At 35.9% G+C, this 24,731-nt stretch overlaps 5 protein-coding genes across 5 annotated transcripts; 4 read left to right on the forward strand and 1 right to left on the reverse strand.

Moving 5' to 3' along the window:
• The first annotated feature begins 6,878 nt into the window (after nt 1-6,878).
• LOC110915785 (putative ABC transporter C family member 15) lies at nt 6,879-14,318 on the forward strand. Its single transcript, XM_022160541.2, has 12 exons — nt 6,879-7,096; nt 8,161-9,578; nt 9,718-10,641; nt 10,745-10,831; nt 10,897-11,535; nt 11,648-11,812; nt 11,888-12,182; nt 12,545-12,759; nt 12,881-13,186; nt 13,317-13,380; nt 13,476-13,715; nt 13,999-14,318. Exons 1-12 carry the CDS (start codon nt 7,081-7,083, stop codon nt 14,106-14,108), a joined length of 4,479 nt encoding a protein of 1,492 aa, XP_022016233.1. The 5' UTR covers nt 6,879-7,080; the 3' UTR covers nt 14,109-14,318.
• Nucleotides 14,319-14,991: 673 nt separating this feature from the next.
• LOC110919117 (receptor-like protein EIX1) lies at nt 14,992-17,055 on the forward strand. The gene has a single exon (XM_022163396.1). It carries the CDS (start codon nt 14,992-14,994, stop codon nt 17,053-17,055), a length of 2,064 nt encoding a protein of 687 aa, XP_022019088.1.
• Nucleotides 17,056-17,239: 184 nt separating this feature from the next.
• LOC110919119 (receptor-like protein EIX2) lies at nt 17,240-17,926 on the forward strand. Its single transcript, XM_022163397.1, has one exon. It carries the CDS (start codon nt 17,240-17,242, stop codon nt 17,924-17,926), a length of 687 nt encoding a protein of 228 aa, XP_022019089.1.
• A 1,246-nt stretch (nt 17,927-19,172) lies between these two features.
• LOC110915796 (probable carboxylesterase 6) lies at nt 19,173-20,397 on the forward strand. Its single transcript, XM_022160549.2, has one exon. It carries the CDS (start codon nt 19,348-19,350, stop codon nt 20,275-20,277), a length of 930 nt encoding a protein of 309 aa, XP_022016241.1. The 5' UTR covers nt 19,173-19,347; the 3' UTR covers nt 20,278-20,397.
• Nucleotides 20,207-22,680, reverse strand: LOC110915797 (protein BUNDLE SHEATH DEFECTIVE 2, chloroplastic). The gene is made up of 5 exons (XM_022160550.2): nt 22,545-22,680; nt 22,399-22,469; nt 21,603-21,669; nt 20,677-20,773; nt 20,207-20,487 (listed from the first exon to the last, which is right to left on the reverse strand). Exons 1-5 carry the CDS (start codon nt 22,600-22,602, stop codon nt 20,409-20,411), a joined length of 372 nt encoding a protein of 123 aa, XP_022016242.1. The 5' UTR covers nt 22,603-22,680; the 3' UTR covers nt 20,207-20,408.
• Between the last annotated feature and the right edge of the window lie 2,051 nt (nt 22,681-24,731).

The raw sequence follows: 24,731 nt of genomic DNA on the forward strand, positions 1-24,731 counted from the left end.
GCTATCATTAAACATTAAACAACCATGAAGAAGAACATCATAACACAATAGCATAAGAAATCACGCTAATCTACCTTCAAACAACAAAAACTACTTAAAATCAACCAGATCAAAACAAAATCAGTTACCTGCATGTTACATTTCACAAGATCAAGAGGAGTAACCGTCATATGAGTGAGTCCACGGCTGAGAATACCTCCAACAGTACAAGCAGCATAAAACCGAGGAGAATACATCTCGATCTTGCCGAGAGGCTCGTTCGGAGCAGGAATCACGAAGCTATTTTGCTGTTTAGCTGGTGAAGTTGAAGGAAACAAACTAGTGTTTGATGTTTTCGTCATTAACAGGCTGCTAGGAGAACTGGAAGAAGTGTAGATGAAATTAGGGATGAGAGATTGACGAGAGTTGTCAGAAACCGCCATTGTTGTGGATCAGAGAATGCGATTTGAGTGATGATGGAGACGACGACGACTCAAATCGCTGAGATGGTGTTCTCTGTTACGAGAATGGTGATGGAAATGGTTGCCTTTTTATTTACCAATGCAGACATGATCAAGGTGGTATAGAAGAAAGGGAGAAGAAGATTTGTGATTTTGATTTTCAAATGGATTTGAAGAGGGAGAGAGAGAGAGACATCAGGTTTTAAAAGAGAAATGACATGTTGACAGTGGAGAGAGAATGCTAGGTAAAATGTCTAAAATGCCCCTCCAGTTTAAAGGGTTGGAAGGTCTAAGATGAAGATGGCTGGGACACGTGGCCAATTGTAGGCCTTGTGATGGGTTTCCAAGGTTTTCTCAAAATAGAGGGTTTTCTCCCTAGCATTATCCTATATATATATATAGAGAGAGAGAGAGAGAGAAAGAGAAAGAGAGAGGGAAAGAGAGAGAGAGAGAGAGAAAGAGAGAGAGAAAGAGAGAGAGAGAGACGGGATCAGGAGAAAACGCCCTAAAGTGTGAGAACGGTGAGAACGCATCCTGATGGGATACGTGGTGCGCGATATTATCAGGGCGGATGGGCTTTTTTGTCCTTTTATCTTCCCCTTTTCCATTTTTCGTGTGTCACAATACAGCTTTATTTTTGGCGTATAAGATTTGTTTGGCGTTTATTTATATTCAATAACTATCTAGCGTTTCACTGGTCTTTTTAGATCCGTCTCGTTCAATTAATCGTTCTTGTGTCACATAGATAAGAGTTTGGCGTTTATGGTGTTCCCAATTTCAATAAAATTAATTAATAATTCTAACATTTTTGGCATCCATGGCATCCATGGTGTTACCAAAATCATTATATACATTTAATAATTCAATCTATACATTTTTTGGCGTTTTGTAGATTTTACCTGTTGAAATAATCCCATACATCTTATAAATGTAATTTTTTTGGTGTTCATGGCGTTCTTAATAATTCATTAATAATTCAAAAGATTAAAATAAGACGAGATCAAAACAAACTAATAGTCTTCTGTGTATGGGATTACATCAAAGATGTACCCATCGCTTTGTTTATTGCTTTCTTCAGATTCATCATCATCATCATCATGTCGTGCATTGGCGTATAACGCCATTATGTCGTCTCGTCTTTGCTGCAGGTTATACTTAAATATCATAACAACCCTGGATCTTGCATCGTTCGAAGGTGCTAAATCACAGAGTTGTTCAAGAAGATGTAGTATCTCTGTCTTCAGCATTTCTTCCATCGGCAATGAGTACTCGAACCCGTGTTGATAAGACACTTTAACCGTTCTTGTTTTTTCATCCAAACTCCAACTGGTAACTGTTGGTAGACCAGTATCGTCAATATCATCATCAACATCATCATCATCATCATTTGCTGGAAATTTTCTCTTCAATCTTCTTATTACCTTTCGAGTTCTTTCACAATCGTCAGCCATTGGAACCCGAAGGGCCAGAATATCCCTCTGAACGGATTCATCCATGTTAAGTATGGCTTTGATTGTCTTGATTTTCACTCTTCTCTTGTCAGAGAACTTTAGGATGAAACGTTTCTCTGACCTATCAAACCTCCATGCAATAACTTGAACCATTTTTTTAGTTTTTTTGTCGTTTTAGTCAAGGTGTGGCGCGTTAGAGAATATGTGGAGTATTAAATTTTGTTTACCTGTTCTACTTATATAATGACTTTTTTTGTCACCATGTAGGATGCAGTCCTATAACGTCAGGTAATTATGACGTTTTTGAAAAGAAAAATAAATTCAAGTACCGATGTAGTGGGTTTTAATTATAATGTTAGTAATAAATTTCCCGTCGCTTCAGTTTACTGTTTGTTCTATTTCATATGTTTTATGGCTGTAACACGTCCCATCTAAAAAAATGCTTATAAACCCCAAGATGCCACAAATTTTATTATAATTGTAGAGTTTGGCATTTGTGGCATCTTGGTGTTTTACAAGTAATTTTTAGATAAATAATGTATTTTTTATTGGAAAATTAGAAAACAAGCCACAGAAAGAAAAAAAAAAGAAGCGAAAAAAATAATTTAAAAATCCTAATCGAATTTTTCTTCCAAATCTTCACTGCCACCAGTCTCTTTCTTCTTTGAAACAACAAGAACCGTCACAAATATATGGCGTTTCTGACTTTGGTATGATTCATTTGTTTTTTTTATGTTGTTGAAGTAGCTTTTTTGTGGATGTTTTGGACACAAAATGACGTGGGCTTTTTGTTTGGTCTTCATCTTTATCTTCATCTCACTCTTCAGTGTCATCGGTCTCTTCATACCATTCAAATATTCATCAAGAACAAAGCACAGAAAATGACATATGTCTGTCATCAGTCTCTTTTTCTTGAAGATTTGTCAATCTCATGCAGCAAAATGTTATTGAGTTACACCTCTCAGCTAACAATCCATTCGGTGAAACTTCACGCATAACAATATTGAATATCCAATAAACGATGTTTGCCGTTTCTTATTTTTTAACTTTTTGGCGTTTTACAGTGAGTGGTTTTTGGGGAACCATGGCGTTTGTTTTTTGGTTGAATCAATAGAAGGTGCTGAGACGTTTCTGTTTATAGGATGTCTTTGGAGCGTAGTTTAGGCGGGATATTATTAATAAGTGCAATTAATAAAATATGCGTCGTTTTCAGTTCTAGTTTGTATTTCCTGTTTTGCTCAGCTTTATCTTTTAAGTCTGTGACACGTCCCATCTTTAATGGTGTTTTATCTTTAATGGCGTTTTATATTTATTGGGGTTTTATTAGTTGACGTTTTGTATTTTAGTTGGCGTTTTATATTTAACGGTGTTTTATGGGAGAAACGATGTTTTACCCTTTTTACTCTTAATGAAGCACGCTCCAAGTAATAAAATTGATGTTATTTACGAAAACGCCACCACGCCAATCTTGTCCATATATTGTTTTGATCTGATAATCCATAAGTGTTCTAACTGTTCTCACATTTTTCACTGTTTTCCCTAAATCCTGACCCTATATATATAAAGGGTAGTAAGTAATCCTAATTATTGATCTCACTTCTTTATACAGATATAAATAATACCAAGTTAGAGCATTCACATCCAAATAATCAAATTGTGTGTGTGGTGTTTTTAAAATATAAAAAGTATAAAAAGTGGTTGTGAGTGGAGGAGAGAGAAAATGTTATTGTTCATCTGTATATTTGGGGGGACACTGTTCACCCCCTATAATTTTTTTAATATATTTTGAAAGTGGTTGTGAGTGAAGGAGAGAGAAAATGTAATGATAAAGGTATAAAAAAATATTATTTAATTGAAAAGGAGAGAGAAAATGTAGTGTTTTTTAGTGTAATTTAGAGTGAAAATATAGTGGATTGGATGTGAATGCTCTTACAAATAACTAAAGTGGCGAAATGTGTAATATCATTAATTGTTGATTTTTTTGTTATTTTAAAGTTTGTTACGTCGTTTATTAAATTCAAATAACTTTCAATTCGGAATGAATAATTTGCTGATAAGGGTGTAAGGGTGCATGTCTAATGAGATTAGGCAAACTTTTTTTCTACCGAATTGTGTTGTGCCATCATTTCCATTCTTATTCTTCCATCTTTCCAAAAAAAATATAAGAATTGCATACCTAAAATGAGATTAGAAAAACTAATTTAAAAAAAAAAAAAACAGAACATGTGATTGGTTGAGAAGTAGTGGGCCCCACTTTTATTCCCTCTCCTCATTCTTGCCGTAGTTTCCCCGAAAATACTATTACCGATAGGCAAGTTGATGTTGGCGGTGGACATTAGGGATGAGCAAATACCGATACCGTCCCAATACTGTCCCGATCCCAACCAATACCGATCCCGAATTTTGTGTAAACTTGGTACCGATACCGATACCAAAATACGTCGGTTCGGGACGGTATCGGTATTTTAAGGGTAAAAGTCGGTATTTTACCGATACCTACCGTACCAATACCGAAAATCACAAAAATGAATACCATTTCCGGTACCGAAAAAGGATCGGGATCAGGATCGGGATGAGATCGGGATCGAAACGGTATTTTATACCATTTACTCATCCCTAGTGGACATGTCGTGCGACAAGGGGATTGCCTAACCTACCCCGCACATCGTAACTACTATAAATCAAATAATATGATTAATTGCCTCACTTTCTCTCTCTTATCAATTCATAAATTGATTTGTATAACGTGTGTGTATTACATTAATCCCACAACATTTATTTCAAATAATATTCATGAATGAAACATTATTTAAATTGTACTTTAGTCTAAAATGACCTTCAGTAAATCAAGATTTAAGAATAAAGCTATTGGGGTTGCTTTTATAATTTTACCTGTATGAAGTCATCTCATAAAAATTAGAATATAATTTATGAATAAGACACAGTTGTCGTTCTTTCCCTATATATGTACGGGCCCATCTCATTTTTAAACGTAATTTATTCTTTTTTAACATTATAATAAAAAAAAAACATTTCTGCTCAAACGTGACGTAACATGCTGTCTATTACGGAAAATGATTTAAAGTTCCTTCCTGTTACTGTTACTTTAACTTTCAAGAGAAAATAATATTATTAGCTTTTTATTTAAATAAATATATGCATATACACAAATTCACATTTACATTGTTATATTTCAAAAAAATATATATATATATTAGGAGGAAGAAGACAAAAACAAAAAAAAAAACAAATAACGGAAATAAAGGAATAAATCATTAAATTAAATTATTATAACTTAATGACATCTTTTAGAGTGGGATATGGTTCGGGGACCATTAGATTCTGGGTTTAATTCTCACAAGAGGTTTGTCACAGATTTATTGAGTTTCCTTCTGAATTGATGTATAAACATTATTCTCCTAGTGGAGATGGATATGATCGACTGGTTTCACTCGTGCCACGATTATACTCCAGTGGTCCAAATTTACCATTAAAAAAACATTATTTCAATTTTATTGTTTTCATTTAGGCATTATTTACATATGTTTATACGATTCATATTCATAGCATAATAAAATGTGAATGCATCCATATATCAATATATTAGTTAACTAGTTTATAGACCCGCGTATTACACGAGTTTGTACAATATAAATGATATAGTTATATAATCTTTAAAAAACTTTATAATACTAACGACCTATGTTAATTAGTAACTAAACTTCATATATACGAATTTCCATTACCATATAATGGTTCACACAACTAACTTGAATTTATCACAAAAACTGACCCATCTTAATTAGTAATATTGAAAATACCATAATAATTATGTATTACAAAAGTTGAATACTGAAAAACATGTAATAAACAAATTTATATATTAATGAAATTAGGTATTACGTTACATATAACACGTATAAATAATCATAATAATTTATCATTGTGTCTCTTTTAATATAACTTTTATTTAAAATAAATCTCTAAGACATCAATTCTGTTTACAAAATTCATTATTTAAGTTGTTCTTTTTCTCTTTATTGGTAGAAAGCCAATTTTATTGGTATGACATATATTAGATTTGTTATTCTTCCTCATAAATTGTTATGCAAATTTAATTAATAAATAGTATTTGTAAAGTTATGATATAAGTTAAAGGTTTATATATGATGAATAAATCTTTTAATTATTAAAGGTTAATTGACTATGTCACAAATGAGTATAAAATGAAATTAATATATTTCTTAGCTCTATTAAATTGAAAACACACCATAAATCAATATAGCTACAAATCTTAATATTATCTCATCTATAAAACTTCAAAACGTTAAGTTCTCTCCGTCTATCATTTTAGAACCGAGTTCCATAAAATTTTAGTCTTGTTGTGAGATAGTCCTCTGGTTAGTTACTCTTTTTTAGCTTTTATTTATATGTTATAAAAACTCATATATTGATTTTATAGATAATCTCATATATGGATAATAGTTTTTGTTTATCTTATTTTGTAATTTAAAACTATTTTATTTTAAGTACTAAAATCATAGTTTTAAATATTATATATCACTTATGTATATTTTTTAATCATAAATTAGAAATAGATATTAATTATTATATATTATTAATGAATTATCATAAATTAGAATTAGATATTAATTATTTATTGTTATATATTATAAATGAATTAAAGATGAAAATGCCATGTGGCATTAATTAGAAGAATGTTGGAGGAGAAAATGTCATGTGGCATTATAAGTATTCTTTTATTAGTATTAGATTAGAAATAGATATTAATTATTATATATTATTAATGAATTATCATAAATTAGAATTAGATATTAATTATTTATTGTTATATATTATAAATGAATTAAAGATGAAAATGTCATGTGGCATTATAAGTATTCTTTTATTAGTATTAGATTAGATACAAATCACTTTGATAAAGTTATAAAAACCTTTCCTCCCACGTCGATCTATCTTTTAAGAAAGAATTCTTTTTTCTTTCAAATCTCACTTTCTCTCAAAGTTTAATTTAGACGATAAATTTATAATGCTTGGTGACCTTCGTACGTATATACTTATTTATATATAGTGGATCACTAACAAATGTTATATAGTTCAGAACCTCTCTTTAAGTTGGAAAGTGTTGAGCTGGAGAAGAACCAACGATTCAGATTCTTTCCAACGAAATGCTCATCTCCACAGGTTGGCTTTTCATCTTCATAATCATCAGTCAGTTGCACTTGTTTTTAGATAGTATTAAAGTCTTTGAGCCACAGCTTTGTGTTAAGAACAATTTATGTTGTTCTAGTAATATAATATCACACAAACATTCTAGGATTCTTGTTCTTTTTTCTTGAAAAGCTTATATCATCCCAAAACTACCTAGTTTTACGAAATGACCATAACGCAAAACATAAATGATATAGAAGTCGTATATCGATCTGGATTGGAAAACCAGGTTTTTCGTATCCTTACCTCATCCACACCTTTAAATCCTTAGAAGTTTTCAACCATTCATACCTATAGATTAGGAACTAGGAAATAGATCTAAAAGCTTATATTCATGGGTAGCTATTTTTAGTAATTATATGACCAATACAAAGAAGAAAAAGTGTTGAATGAACATACTGTGTTCACTACTTCTCTATGTGCACACATGTTATATCCTTTTACTTTCTTTTATTTTTTATTTTATTGTACAGAGTGAGTGTGTATATCTTCTTTTTTTTTTTTTTTTTTGTCCTATTTGCTTTGATCATTTCTCAAGTACTATTTGAAGAATATTGTGATGTTTTAACAAAGAAATGTCTGATTTCTTTAAGGGCATATAAGCTATAACATAGTTTTTGACATTACAATATCTTTTTATGAAATCAATGCAATCTCTTGAAATTTGCAACGGTGTTCAAATTTCTCAAACTTTAATTTGTCTTGTATGTACATAATGCCATCTCTCTTTAGTGTACACGATTTTAAAGTATATATAATTTGGAATCATGTGTGTCACTTTATAATAAAAAAAAAATTCATATGTAAAGATTGATAACCATTATGAGTGACGAGTGATGACGACCTAATAAACCTGTTTTGTTCACTACTCTCTTGAAAATTCAATTTTATTTTGTTTTAAATATCATAATCATAAATCGTCACCAACGATTTTCTATGAGTATTATTCGTAAGAACATCAAGTTACCAAAATATTCTCTAATATAAAGTATTTCACATCGGTGTTGAAGCGTCAAATTTGTAATGGTGCATAACAGGTTTGAAGCTATTTCATTATTGGGAGCCTTGGCTGCAGCCAAGCTCACCCTGCTTGTGGGAGAGTGCCAGCATTATACTCCAGCTTGGGTTCTTTGCGGTCCTGTTAATCAGCTTTGTTATTCGGCTCATCAAGTCATGGGGCATCCAAGAAACAAAAGTCAAGAGCCGAGAAACTTACCCAGCCAACTTGAACATAGGCGTCTCTTACAAACTGAGCGTAGCTTGCTCCATTGTATTACTCAGTACACATATTATGATCCCTCTAACATTAAAAACAATAAACAAAAACCATTGTCAACTCGAAATTCGGATACTATCCTCGGAAATCATGCAAATTGTTTTGTGGATTATGACTTTGATTGCATTATACTTGATTCCAAAACACAAAATTGTTAATTTCCCATGGATTCTAAGAACTTGGTGGCTATGCACTTTCGTGTTAACGGCCTCCCGGTTTACTCTAGACGTCCTCTTTCTATTTTCTCATCATTATTACCCAGGACTACCCGAATATATCGAGTTCGTTGAAACTCTAGCCTCAACCTCCTTGTTGTTTCTTGCATTAAGAGGAAAAACCGGCATAGCCTTGGCTGATCCTAATCCGGTCACTGAACCATTTCTAGACAGTAACTCGAACCCAAAACAACATTTGGGGTCAGAAAGAGAGTGCCCTTATGGAAAAGCTTCGATTTTTCAACTAGTGACATTTTCTTGGCTCAATCCGTTGTTCGTCGCTGGAAATAAGAAACCTCTCGACCAAGATGAAGTACCGGATATCGACACCACTGATTCGGGTCATTTTACATCACAAGTCTTTGATGAATGCTTGAAGCAAGTTGGTACAGAACACTCTTCTATCTACAAAGCAATCTATCTTTACACAAGAAAGAAGATAGTAATCAATGCCCTTTTCGCCATTTCGAGTGCTGCAGCATCATACGTGGGGCCATATCTCATCAGTGATTTAGTGAGTTATCTGAACGAAAAGAAAACCAGAAGTTTAACTAGTGGGTATCTTATCACACTCGGGTTCTTGGGTGCAAAAGTTGTAGAGACACTAACACAACGACAATGGATCTTCGGTGCGCGACAACTTGGGCTGCGACTCAGGGCTGCTTTGATATCACAGATATACAAGAAAGGGCTCGTGTTATCGAGCCGTTCATGCCAATCCCACACGAGTGGGGAGATAATCAACATTATGAGTGTTGACATCCAACGAATAACGGACTTCATGTGGTACATTAACACATTCTTTATGTTACCTATTCAAATCACATTAGCAATGGTTGTACTTCACATAAATCTTGGAATGGGAGCCTTTGTGGGGCTGGCAGCAACGATCATATTAATGTCCGGGAATATACCTTTGACAAGAGCTCAGAAATGGTATCAATCAAAAATAATGGAGTCGAAGGTATGAGACACAATATATTAGTTAGAGTTTATTTTTATATTATTACCATACTTGTATCCTTACTAAAACCATATATATAGTTGATCAATAACGATAATAATACATGATACCTGACGGGGTTTTGATTCTTCTATACAAGGATGCACGAATGAAGTCCACTTCAGAAGTCTTACGAAATATCAAGACACTGAAACTTCAAGCGTGGGACACACATTACCTTAAAAAGCTCCAAGGTTTCAGGAAAGTGGAGTATGACTGGCTATGGAAATCACTCAAACTCAACGCTGTTGGGGCTTTTATTTTCTGGGGTGCGCCAACTTTCATCTCTGTGCTGACTTTTGGAGGGTGTGTTTTGATGGGTATCCCACTTACAGCTGGAAGAGTTCTTTCTGCTTTAGCTACATTTCGAATGTTACAAGATCCTATATTTAACCTACCGGATTTACTAAACGTAATTGCGCAAGGGAAAGTGTCTGCAGATCGTGTGGCTTCCTTCCTCCAAGAAGAAGAGATTAAATCCGATACAGTCGAGTTTGTTCCAAGAAGTCTAACAGAATTCGACGTGCAGATCGAAAATGGAAGATTCAGCTGGGATCCAGATTCAAGAAATTATGCTAGTCTTGATCAGATTGATCTACAAGTTAAAAGGGGGATGAAAGTAGCCATTTGTGGAACCGTTGGGTCCGGAAAGTCTAGTTTGTTGTCATGTATACTTGGTGAGATGCCTAAGTTATCTGGAACTGTGAAGATAAGTGGTTCAAAGGCTTATGTACCTCAGTCTGCATGGATCTTGACGGGGAATATTAGAGAGAATATATTGTTTGGGAATGATTACGATGAAACAAGGTACGAGAATACCATCAAAGCGTGCGCGTTGAGTAAAGATCTTGAGCTTTTTTCCACTGGAGACTTGACAGAAATTGGAGAAAGAGGGATAAATATGAGTGGAGGCCAAAAGCAAAGGATTCAGATTGCGCGTGCAGTGTATGATGATGCTGATATATATCTGCTCGATGATCCGTTCAGTGCTGTGGATGCGCACACAGGAACCGAACTCTTTCAGGTTTGTAAATTCTTACAGACCTTTTATCTTTATATCTTCTATGTTTTTTATCAAGTTCAACCAAAAAACACAAGATTATAACTAAATTACAAGGATTATGCAGAAATGCCTTCTAGGGATGCTCAAAGAGAAGACAGTGTTGTACGTTACACACCAGGTCGAGTTTCTTCCAGCTGCGGACCTCATTCTGGTAAGCTGAAAATATCTTAATTTCTCAAACATTATCTTGAGCTTTCTAACGATAATTAAATATAGGTGATGCAAAATGGAAGAATTGCTCAGTCTGGAACTTTTAAAGAACTTTTGAAGCAAAACATAGGATTTGAAGTTCTAGTTGGAGCTCATAACCAAGCTCTAGAATCAGTACAAGCAGTGGAGAGTTCAAGTAGAGAAACCGAACAAACACCAACCGGAGATGAAGAATCAACTTTGATCACCGAACTCGCACAAACTAGGCAGGATTCAGATCACAATCTATGTGTAGACATGTCCAAAAAGGAAGGGAAATTGGTTCATGAAGAAGAAAGAGAGAAAGGAAGCATAGGAAAGGAAGTTTATTGGTCATACTTGACATTAGCCAAAGGCGGTGTTTTAGTCCCCTTCATACTCCTGGCTCAATCTTCTTTCCAGCTTTTACAAATTGCTAGTAATTACTGGATGGCATGGGCTTGTCCAACCGATTCAACTGAAATAGTCAACGGGATGGCCTTTATTTTACTTGTTTATACACTTTTGGCAGTTGGTAGTGCATTTTGCATATTGCTTAGAGCCTCCCTTGTTGCTATAGCGGGTCTTTTAACCTCAGAAAAACTTTTCAACAACATGCTTAACAGTGTTTTCCGTGCACCCATGTCCTTCTTTGACTCCACTCCAACCGGAAGAATCTTGAACCGGGTGAGTAGCGACTGCAAGCATTACCAGATCATAGACGAGACAAATATATAATTCGTTTAGCAGTTTTAAAGCATATTGTTTTTTAAACAGATCTTGACTTGTAAATGCGCAGGCATCCACAGATCAAAGTGTGATAGATTTAGAGATGGCAAACCGAATAGGATGGTGTGCATTTTCAACGATTCAGCTTCTTGGAACAATGGCAGTTATGTCACAGGTAGCATGGGAAGTATTTGCCATCCTTATTCCGGTAACAGCCATCTGCATATGGTACCAAGTAAGAAATTTTTATTCAAGATTGAGCATTAATGATCAAAGACCTTTTTACCAATCATTTATCTCATAATTTCAGAGATATTACATACCAACTGCAAGAGAATTAGCACGGTTAGCAGGTATAGAACAAGCTCCAATCCTTCACCACTTTGCAGAATCGCTCACGGGTGCAGCAACGATCCGTGCTTTCAGACAACAAGACCGGTTTATTGAGAAAAATCTTGGTCTTATTGACAATCACTCAAGACCATGGTTTCATAATGTGGCAGCAATCGAGTGGCTTTGTTTCAGGCTGAACCAGTTATCAAATTTTGTGTTTGCATTTTCATTGGTTCTCCTTATAACTCTTCCTGACGGAATCATTAATCCAAGTAAGTTCATAAATCTGTTTGCATAGGTGGAAAATTTGACTATTTAATGGGTTGGTTTGGGTTATGTTAAATGGTTAAATTAAGCAAATTAGCTCAAACAAAACAGGTGTATGGATCGAACAGTCTGATAATCTAACATAGATAATGGCATTTTGTCTATAATCATACACTCTACATAAATACGATCAGGAAAGATCTATTCAGTATTACTTACACGCTGGTGAAAGTTGAATGGGGAATGTTCCGGGTGGGCTAAAATTGTCTACGATTTTGTATTCTTTATTATTTCTATTAGTAAAATTTTGCTGGGTACAAAAAAAAAAAAAACTGAATGGGATGTGTTTTCGCATTTGTTTTATCAGGCATTGCAGGACTGGCAGTAACTTATGGAATAAATTTGAATGTCCAACAAGCTTCAGTCATATGGAACATATGCAATGCAGAAAACAAAATGATCTCGGTGGAAAGAGTGCTGCAGTACTCGAAACTAACTAGCGAGGCGCCTTTGGTGATTGAAGACTCACGACCACCTAATGAATGGCCAGAAAATGGAACCATTTCCTTTACAAATTTGCAGGTCAACTTAAGTTTTTAAAAAAGAAAAAAAAACTAGAGGGTTGACGGGCCAGTCCCGGTCGGGTTAGGTTGACTTGTTTACATAAACGACGTAGTATTTCTGATTCAAGTTTTGGTTGCAGATTCGATATGCAGATCATCTCCCGTCTGTCTTGAAAAACATTACCTGCACATTTCCAGGAAAAAAGAAAGTTGGTGTTGTTGGTAGAACCGGAAGCGGAAAGTCTACACTCATACAAGCCATTTTTAGAGTTATAGAGCCTACACAAGGATTCATCACAATAGATGGGGTAGATATATGCAAAATAGGCCTCCATGATTTAAGATCAAGACTCAGCATCATTCCTCAAGATCCAACCATGTTTGAAGGAACAGTTAGAGGAAATCTCGACCCTCTAAACCAATATCCTGACACAGAAATCTGGGAGGTAATTCCCTTTCTATTTATTTTTAAGGAGATGAACAATCCATTGATATTATATATGGTAAACCTTTTGTAATTGGACCATATATATTATTCATTCATCACTGACTTCAAGTTCGAAAATATCATTTCAGGCGTTGGATAAATGTCAACTTGGAGATATAGTTCGTGGGAAGGACGAAAAACTAGAATTTCCAGGTGAGATTTTATTTGGATTTAAACTTTGGAACCAAATATTTGTAGGAAAATATAATAAGAAAAAGAAAAAGAAGACACTAATGTGATTTTTGCAGTGGTGGAGGGGGGAGAAAACTGGAGTGTTGGACAGAGGCAATTGTTTTGTCTTGGTAGAGCATTGCTTAAGAAATGCAGCATTCTTGTTCTTGATGAAGCAACTGCATCTATTGATTCCGCAACAGACGGAATCTTGCAAAAGATTATAACTCAAGAATTTAAGGAAAGAACTATCGTTACAATAGCACACAGAATCCATACAGTTATAGATAGTGATCTCGTCTTGGTGCTTAGTGATGGTAAGTATGATCACATACTCATTTCTTGTAAGCTTTGACTTTTAAGGTCAAAATTAGTTCTCCTAAGTTTAAAGTGTAGCATGAAAGACTCATGATTTTCAATAAAGAATTTGAAAATATTTAACTCTAGAAAAATATGTAAAAAGGGTAAGATTAGATATACAGATTGTAGATTTGTTCATTTTCTTTTTTGGTTTGGATTATTTCAGATTTGACCCGCTTATGGTCAAAGTATATGCCAATGAATGGAAACTGAACTACATTATCTGTCATTGTTAAACAGGAAAAATAGCGGAGTATGACACGCCTACAAGGCTATTGGAAAGAGAGAACTCCTTCTTCTCAAGACTCATCAAGGAGTACTCAATGAGATCAAATTTCGACAAAAAGTGAGCTAGCTAAAAGCACCTACACGACGACGAGGGGTTTATTTGGAGGAAGTATTGAAACCTAACATATAATGTAGTTGCTTTGTAAAAGAAGATATCTTAATATTTATACTTCATTCGAGCCCACACTACTCCTATCAAATAAATGAGATGAAAATATATGCACCTTGAAATATAAATGACAGTTTAGTCAAATGAATCAGCAATTAATTTATATTTTGCCTGACAACTAACAAGAAGTAGTTGTAGCTGATTCTTGAAATATGAAGACAAAAATGGATTCATGGTATGTAACATTTACAATTAGGAGGTTAGGCAAACAGGACATTATGCAAATTAGCATAGTGTAACATACAAATGTTCAAACAGGTTTGTTAAGAAGCTCATCAAGTCATGGTGCATCACTTCATCCAGGAAACAAAAGGCAAGAGCACTAGTATAATGTATTGGGCTTAATGTATGGACCTGGGTCTAGAGAAGTTCAATCTATTGGGCCTGGTCCAGCATATAGGCAACCACCAGCCAAGAGGTCATCGACCATTATTAACTCCAAAAGTAGACCAACAAATGTTTTTTGAAATATCACAAAATACGGAATATCTTGTATACCAAGTCATATATAATAGTTGTAATCCATATGAAAATTACTTTTTGTTATACGCCGCCTCTGAATTATGGAATTAGAATTTCCCTGGTCAAACGTATCTTGCCATTATTAGTAATTAATGCATATTTTTATTCGGAAGATAATGTAGCCCATACCTTTAGAGTTGACTTAATTTTCAAAGAAAAATTATCTTATAACTACAACTGTATTTAATAAAATAAAGATTGGGAGCTTTAATATATAAGAAGGTGATATTTTGATACAACCAAATTCAAGAATGATGGATTTATATAGAAGGGTTCTTTATTTACTTGTAATATTTTTATGCAACAAGAACCATGTTTTAGGCATAACAAGGTGCGTTGAGCATGAAAGAATTGCACTTTTGCAATTCAAAACTGGGCTCATTGATGATTACGCCCTTCTCAACTCATGGAAGAATAGCTCTAATGTGCGCGATTGCTGCCAATGGAGACGCGTAGGCTGCAACAATGCCACAGGCCGAGTCGTGTTACTAGATCTTTCTGCCATTATTTCTGAAGAACTTGAACAAACACTTGGTTTTAGTGGTAAAATCGACTCTTCGTTGCTTTCTTTAAGCTCATTAACATATTTAGACCTCAGTGGAAACAGTTTCACCCGGATCCCTGATTTCATTGGATCCTTAAAAAACTTGCAGCACCTCAAGCTATCTAACATCGAATTAACATCACCCAAATTCCCATATCAATTGGGAAATCTTTCAAATTTGCAGACTCTTGATCTTGCATCCACATCAGTTGTCATCAAGAACACTGACTGGCTTGCTCACCTTTCATCGCTCAAGTATCTAAATCTTAGTTATATAGATCTCAGTGAGTCGGGCGGGTTACTTTATACTGCGATCAAATTGCCTTCCCTTGTAGAGCTGCAACTTATAAACTGCATGCTTCCGAATAACACAGCCAAATCATTTCTTGATCCGATGACCAACTTGTCCAAATCTTTTGCTGTTCATTCTAACAATCTTCCTTCCTCTATGATATACTCTTGGTTATTCAACTTCAGTGGGAGTCTTACTGACATCTACCTCTCTGACAACGCGTTACTTGATACGATTCCCGAAGCTTTTGGGACAATTACAAACCTCAAAACCTTAGACTTGACCAACAATGGCCTTGAAGGTGGTATTCCTAGTTCGTTTAGGAACTTGAATCATTTGCATTCACTTCATCTATCGGCAAACAATCTGGCACAAGATCTTCCCAGTCTTTTCAATAATCTCCCCGTTAGATCGTTACAAGTTCTTGACTTATACGCGAATCAACTAAGTGGTCCTTTACCTGATTTTACAACATTTACAGCTTTGACAGAACTGTACCTTAAATTAAATCAGTTAAATGGATCTTTCCCAGAAAAATTCAAGCAAAGTTCTAATCTTTGGATCCTCGATTTGGCCGATAACCATATTACCGGACCGCTCCCTGATCTTTCTGTTTTCGTTTCATTGCGTGAGTTATATTTCGAAAGAAACCTTTTGCATGGAACTCTAAGTGAAAGATTGGGATCTCTTTCAAAGCTGGAGTCTTTGGGTGCATCTTCTAACTTCTTTCAAGGTACAATCTCGGAACAACATGTTACCAATCTTTCTCGTTTAGTATACCTCGATCTGTCATATAACTCGCTAGCTTTAGACCTCAGTCCTGACTGGTCTCCACCTTTTCAGCTCGATGTCATCTGGTTGTCATCATGTAAACTCGGGAGTTCTTTCCCGGAATGGCTGAAAACTCAGACGAATCTCTCTGTGCTTGATATCTCTGATGCTGGAATCAATGATACAGTTCCAAGTTGGTTTTGGGAATCGCTGAATCCAAGTCTTCGTTACTTAAATATGTCTTCAAGCCAGATGCATGGCATGGTTCCAAATTTGGTGTTTGGTAAACAACCTTTGATAGATATGAGATCGAATGACTTCTCGGGCAGTTTACCTTTGTTTCCTCTGGATACCATTGCACTAATTCTAAGCAATAACATGTTCACCGGGCCTATTTCTTCCTTGTGTAACGTGACTACCTTAAACCGACTCGATCTTTCCAACAATAAACTGTCTGGAATGCTTCCAAACTGCTTGAACAACCTTGATAGTTTATACATTCTGAATCTGGAAAATAACAAATTTACCGGGACAATTCCTGCTTCAATAGGAGCCCTTCAATTGCTTCATATGATGAGCATGCGTGGCAATAGCTTGACCGGAGAGATACCGTTGTCCTTAAGAAACTGCAAGGAGTTGCAGCTGCTTGATCTTGGAGAAAACCAACTGTCGGGTACTGTTATGTCATTTATCTTTCACTTTGTTTGTTAGTCACTATTTTAGCTCTAGTTTGAATATTATGACAGTCAATAATGTTTTACTGTTATCATTTGTTTGTTAGCTTTATAAAGAGATCTGGTTTCCAGTATTATTTAATATACAAAAATTATTATTCACCGAGTCCAATACAGGTTTTCAGTTCTTCTGAATTCTTTTAGGTACGATACCTGAATGGATGGGTGAAAGCTTGTCGTCGTTGCTTGTTCTAGCTTTACCATCGAACAGGTTTCATGGGACCATCCCAACAAGCTTATGCAAACTCAAAAAGATTCAAATTTTGGACCTCTCGGTTAACAATATTTTGGGAAACATACCAAAGTGTCTCGACAACTTCTCGGAGATGACTATGAGGGAGAAAGGGACTCCGGATGCAAGTATCGAGTACAATGCAATCGGGTTGGAACGAACCCGGCTAGTTTCACGATCCAGGTATGTGTTTAAAGTATTACTACAATGGAAAGGAAGGCAATCAGAGTACCAAAAGACATTGGGTCTTGTGCTCAGCCTTGATCTTTCTAGCAATAGCCTAACCGGTGAAATCCCAGATCAAATCGCGGCTCTCGTTGCCTTGAATCTATCAAGAAACAGCCTAACGGGACGTATTCCTGAACACGCTGGTCACCTGAAACGGTTGGATTTTCTTGATCTATCGAGAAATAATCTAGTCGGTGGAATCCCATCAAGCCTTTCGCAGTTGACCAATCTCGGAGTGTTGGATTTATCCTTCAACGACTTGTCAGGAAGAATCCCAAAGGGAATCCTGCGCTTTGTGGGTCTCCATTACCGAACGGATGCCCTGGTGACGGGCCTCGAGCAGGAAGACAAGAAGATGTTGCAGAAGAAGAAGTTAATGAAGAGTTGATAAGTAAAGGGTTTTATGTTAGCATTGTGGTTGGTTTTGCTTTCGGGTTTTGGGCTTTCAGTGGCACATTGATTGTCAAAGATTCATGGAGACATGCCTATTTTGAATTGTTTAACGTTGTCAAAGACCATGTACTTGTAACAGTTGAGATATGGTTCTCTAGGCTGAAGAGGTGAATACCTACTTAGTTGTTGTAAATGAGGTTTCATACACATTGATCGTTTAAAAAAAATAAAAAAATACATAGACATAATAGCAGTTAGATGTTCATGTTAAACAGATTCCAAACATCAAAATCAGATGTTCTTTTTCTATAGTTTTAATATTTTTTTTAATTAGAGTGTTGAACTTCGGGGAAAAAGAAGGTATGCGCGCATCAACAGTGGACGCCACCATCTCATCAGTGACGGTATGTCACTATTGAAGCATCGAGAGTGTATCAGCCGCTTATTTCACCGAGAAATCAATTCCGAATAGTTTTTAGAATACCTTCGTATTGTTGGTTTTAAATTAACCGATGAGTGTATCAGCCGCTTATTTCACCGCCATCCATCTCAGCCCATAACAACAACAGGCAAATCAAATGGCCGGCGCCATGGGTACCTCTGCCATTGGCTTGGCTGGTGTGGGGAGAGAATGAGTGGGGTCATGCTTTTTCTAACCAATCTCACATTATTTTATTTATTTATTTAATATTTAGAGTAAACTTCCGTTTTGCTCCCTGTGGTTTGGTCACTTTAACGGTTTTGCCCTAAACCTTTAAAAATAGCCATTTTCCTCCAATAGTTTGCTATGGTTTTTCCATTTTACTCCTCGCCTTTAACTCCATCCAAATTGTCTGTTTTTCCGTTTTGCTCCTCGCAGGGAGCAAAATGGAAAAACCATAGCAAACTATTGGAGGAAAATGGCTATTTCTAAAGGTTTAGGGCAAAACCGTTAAAGTGACCAAACCACAGGGAGCAAAATGGAAGTTTACTCTAATATTTAATTTTTCGTCAAAACCCAGCACACCAATGTGAACGCGTGGTTTAGTTAGAGGTCCATTACCTACGTGACAATGAAATGACACTTTAACAACAATGTATAGTTAAAACTACTTAACTTAGTCTAATGATAAATTAGAGAGGGGTGTATTATCAAACCAGCCCTTTAACATAACAATTTGCCAAACATTTGACATCAAGCAGAAATAACGCTGCTATCAATATAAAAGAAACAGCCAACCTAATTGTGTGATGGAGTGGTTAACATTCTATCTGATAATCTTTCATGTTTTAAGTTTTAAATTGATATTAGTTCTTTATTCTATGAATTAAATACATTAAACTATACAGGAACTCAAGCAACATGATCAACCTACCTATTGAAATCACCACTCTATTTAACCCACTCATTCCACACTCACTACCACCACCACCATCATGGGCGCCAGCGTAATCGAATCCTCCGAGTTCATCAAAGTCCTCTCTGACGGCTCCGTAGAGCGGTTCACACCCGAAAGGGCTCCGCCCTCCCTTGACCTATACAATGGTTACAAGTGCAAAGATGTTACCATAGACCCTTTAAAGGCAATAACCGCACGAATTTTCATCCCCTCCACTGCTGCGACCACCATGTTACCGGTCTTGGTATATTTCCACGGTGGCGGTTTTTGCATTGGCTCCACCACATGGCTAGGCTACCACCATTTCCTTGGAGACCTTTCAGCCACTTCCGAATCCATCATCCTATCCGTAGACTACCGCCTAGCCCCAGAAAATAGGCTACCAATTGCATATGAAGACTGCTACACTTCTCTCATTTGGTTGAGCCAGCAAAAACCAACCGACTCTTGGCTCCAAAATGCCGATCTTTCTCGGGTTTTTCTTTCAGGAGATAGTGCCGGAGGTAACATAGCTCACCATGTAGCCCTTAGAGCAATTCGGGATCAAGAATGTCCGGTTAGAATCATTGGAATAATACCGATTCACCCTTACTTTGGTAGCGAGAAGCGGACTGAGTTAGAGACGAGAAAGGGGTCAACTGATGAGGTGAGGTCCAATGATATGTTTTGGAGGCTGAGCATACCCGAGGGCTTGAACCGGGACTATGACGGTTGCAACCTCGAACAGATGAAGGTGTCTATGTCCGAATGGAGCCGGTTTCCTAACGTGCTCGTTTTCGTGGCGGAGTTGGATTTCTTGAAAGAAAGGGGAGTGACGTATGCCGAATTTCTGAAGAAAAAAGGCGTAAAGAAAGTGAAACTCGTTGAGACAAAAGATGAAAAACATGTTTTTCATGTCTTTCGCCCGGATTCTGAGCCGACTAGGTTGTTACAGAAGCAAATGAATGACTTCATACACAGCGTTTAAGTTGACTCATTACAGAAAAGCCTTGAATCACATCTTTTCCGATTCGAAGAATAAATACAAAAACTGAAATATGTAACTTATTTACATATTATGCACCTATGATTGAACTTTTTACATACCTACAGATGAATCTAATGGTCAAAACCACTCAAGAAACCACCTACAAACCCGGCTCCATTGCAACTTCCACATAGCATTTCTTGCCTTCCCCTGCAAAAAGAAATAGCACAGGGTCTGAATTAGACCAGACCTAAAACAACTTCCTTATTCAAGTTTAAAAAAATAATTTGTAAAGAAAAGATGGTTTGGTTCTATTATGAAGTAGACCAGACCGAACCAGAAATGACTCCATAAAAACTAGAACCGAGAACCAAACCGAAATGAGGATGGAATTAGTACCCGCAAAGCCAACACGAGTCCCCGGCTTTAAATTGTCCATTAAAGAAATCTTCAGGGTTAACACCAGTACCTTTGCATTGTGAACATTGAACTGCACCTAAAAACCACACCATATATAGGAGCATTAAATGGGTTGTGTGCATGGGCGAAGCTTTTAAGGGGCGGCCGACCCCCCGAACTTTTCGTTCAGTGGTGGAGAGTATGTAGTTTTCATATATAAATTTTTGGGTATATACGTTTTCGACCCCCAGTTTTATAGAAATTTTTAGGTCCGGTGACTTCCGCCCCCACGGTCGAAAATCTCAAGCTTCGCCACTGGTTGTGTGCGTGTGTTGGGGGTCGAGCCTAAAGATCTTACACAAACCAAAACACGAGACGATCTTGAAAATTGTGTCAGACATGCGAACCCAAACATGACACAAATTTTTGCTGTTTGACACGACCACGCCCATTTAACCCAAAAACTTTATTTTGTTACATTCTTTTGCATGTTAGTACTCTAAAATAACAATTTACAACAAAAAGTAAAATTGTATAATTTTTTTTTGAACAGCGGAAAACAAGAACTGTATAATATAAACAAATACGTTTAAAATATAAAACCAGATCCGCATTTCTTTTTATCTTTTAAATTCTAAATCCATGCATAAAATACTTAATCACTTAAGTTGCGACATGAAGTATACTTTCAGAAATTTATAAAAGATAAATGGGGTAAAGGGTCAACCCGCCAAGTCAACGTGAACATGACCCGTTTAGCTAAACGTGTCCACAGGTTCGACCCAAAACTCAACCAAACCAGCGAATTCCGTGTAAGGTTCGTTTGTCATGTCAGAAATTCACGCCCCGAACCAAATCTATGAAATACATGATGCAATGTCTCGAGAAATACTCAAGGAAATTGAAGGGGAATTCAACAAACTTACCATTTCCATCACAATCTGTACATATGACACTCTTTGTTTTAGGCTTTGATTCCTTGTCTCCTGTCGCCTGCATAGTGCATAGTTTCCAGTAATATGAGTCATCTTTCAATGGTGCCGGCAAGATATATACATTCACTAGACACACGATGACAAACAAAACGCGTAACCCGCCCTCTGACTGGTGTCAATACCAATGTGGAGGATGTAAACCATCTAAAACCGAAACGCTCTAACTAGAGTCTAGAATAGGCATAGGTAAATACAGGGACATATCCCACAGGGGATTAAGAACCATCTGTTCTAAAGTTAGGAATACTTGATAAATAATAATCAATTCTTTGAACCCCTTATGATTAGAATAACAATCGAGCTACCCAAACAATCCAACTTATAAGTAAGAGGTGTAATAATCAATTTAAAAACACATCCACACCCCCCCCCCCCCCCCCAAAAAAAAAAAAAGAATTGAAGCACAAACACAAGTAGTACCACTGAATCAAGAAAATAACTACACTTTATTTTGAATTTTTCGAGTCAAACTTTGTGTTTTCAACTGCAAAATTAATACGGATTTCCCTACAAACTGAAAAGTCAGCCTGTTACCCAGTTCAAGATGGTAACATAGGTTGTTAAATTTACAAACTCTTTGTTAGAAAATGAAAAGTGGTGAACAATCTTGAGGTCAAAAAACTCAACCACTTGACTTTTAAAGTCAAAATTGTTTTGAGGCAAATGAATAGACAAATACAATACAATCATGAACAGATATGGAGCAGTTGGTGAGGAAAGAGTTGACCTTAGGCTTCAAAATGTCAAAATTGACTGTTCGAAGAAGCTTGCGATTGGTTTGATTGGTAATAAACACACCTACGAATGAAACTCATCGAGATTAAAAAGCAAGAAAGTAAAGATAATTTGCAGCGGTTTGAGGGAGATAATTACCTGGATGGTGTATAGGTATGACTGAAAAATATGGAGATATTGGCATTGACATTGGCATGGAGAAGTGGGATGACGTTTGATGATTTGCAGTGGTTTTAGGTGCGGAGTGTATGGTTATGAAACATGGAGATAAGGGGGGTGTTTGGCCAAGCTTTTATTTATTTATTTATTTATTTTTTTTTGCTTATGTTTATAGTTTAAATGTTTATATTTTAAAGTAGCTTATGCTTATTTTGATAAACTATTTTTAAGTGTTTGAATTAGCTTATATTCTACAAGTTGATAATTAATAATTAATCTTTAGTTGTTTGTTAAGTTATTTTGTATTATGAGAAGGGGTATAATATCATTGTGTGTAATGAATAAAAAACCATCTTCTTCAAATAAGCTTATTCAAATAAGCTAAAAAACCATGTTCCCATAGGCTTCTTAAAATTAGCTTATATAAGCTAATAAACATAAGCTTAAAAAGTTAAACCAAACACCCATTAGTGCTTATTTTGTAAAAAAAAAGCTAAAAAAGCTATAAGCTTAGATAAAAAAAACTAGGCCAAACACCCCCAAAGTTGGACGTTTGTTTTCTTGCAAAACGAGCGTGAAAACTAATAAGGAAACGAGAAAAAGTGTTTGGTAATACCTTGGGGGGTGTTTGGCTAAGCTTTTCAACACCTATTTATAATTTATGAACTTTTAGAAAAAGCTAATAAGAAGAAAAAGTGTTTAGTAAACTCATAATCAGTTTTTAAAATGACTTTTTGTATTTTGAGGAAAAGTTAGGACATGTTTGGCTAAGCTTTTTAAAACAACTTATTGACTTATTGGCTTTTTAAAAAATCATAAGCTCCAAAATAATGTTTGGCAATGAGGTTTTATGTGAGAGGAAAAGTGACTTTTCCAAAAAGTCATTCTATACTGACTTTTCCAAAAAACCAATAAGTCAATAAGTTGTTTTCAAAAAGCTTAGCCAAACATGCCCTTAGTTTTAAAAAGTTAGTAAGACTAGAGAGTATGGAGAGCCACATCTCCATGAGGATGGGCCGTCATGTAGGCACCACATCACCATCCCATGGAAGATGGGCCTCCTTGCATTTTGAGAGGGGTGGAGTATGGGGCGACCCCACATTACTTTTATTGTTTAATTTATTTTATTTGTTTAACTTTATAAAAACAATTCAAAATTTAAATAAAAATAAGACATAAAAGAAGATAATAAAATCTATTACATAACATAAATAAAAATTACATAACCTAAAAAAAATATTACACTACCTAAAATTTATAAAAAAGACTAGATTTAAAATTTATAAAAATTACACTACTAGCTATCGTCTTCGTCACCGTCCCCGTCGTTTGCGTTGTTCCATATATGTTCTACCAAATCCTGTTGAAGCTTTGCATGCGTGAAGTCGTTGGTTAGCGAGAACGAGATTAAATCCTGTTGAGCCAGATCTACCGGGACAGTATTCCCGATAGATGCATCTCATTATACTCACAAATCGTCCGACCTTCGTCTTCAATAATCATGTTATGGAGCAAAATGCAAGCGTACATACAAAGGCGCAACCTCTTCGGTGTGAACGTACGTGCCGGTTGTTCAATGATGGCCCATTTTTTTGTAGAACACCAAAACAACGTTCGATGTCTTTTCTTGCAGCTTCTTGACGCTTGGCGAATTTTTTCCTTTTTTCGTCCTGGGGATATGGAATAGTCTTGACAATTGTAGAGTAAGAAGGATATATTCCGTCAGCAAGATAATACCCGCGTCTATACTCAACCCTAGAAACTGTAAAACTGGTGTCCGGACCGGTTCCATTAACGACATCGTTAAAGATCGTCGATTGGTATAGCACGTTGAGGTCGTTAAGTGAACCAGGGAGGCCAAAGAAAGAATGTCAGATCCACAAATCTTGTGACGCCACGGCCTCAAGTATTAAGGTTGGATGGCCGTGATCACCTCGCGTATATTGGCCTCGCCACGCATTCGGGCAGTTCTGCCACGCCCAATGTGTTGGACCCAGTATGGCCTTAACAACTTCTTTTTACGTAATATGGCAAGTGATTTCAGTATATGTGAAAAAGATGTGCGGAAATGGAAATCAGACTTTCAAGAAACAAGACCTACAGAATTATCAAGTTTATATCACTTTGAAACAAATTAGTTTAACAAGGTGATTGTAAGATTATTAT

The sequence above is a fragment of the Helianthus annuus genome, chromosome 16 (genome assembly GCF_002127325.2).
Source record: "Helianthus annuus cultivar XRQ/B chromosome 16, HanXRQr2.0-SUNRISE, whole genome shotgun sequence".
In the NCBI taxonomy this organism is placed as follows: Eukaryota; Viridiplantae; Streptophyta; class Magnoliopsida; order Asterales; family Asteraceae; genus Helianthus; species Helianthus annuus.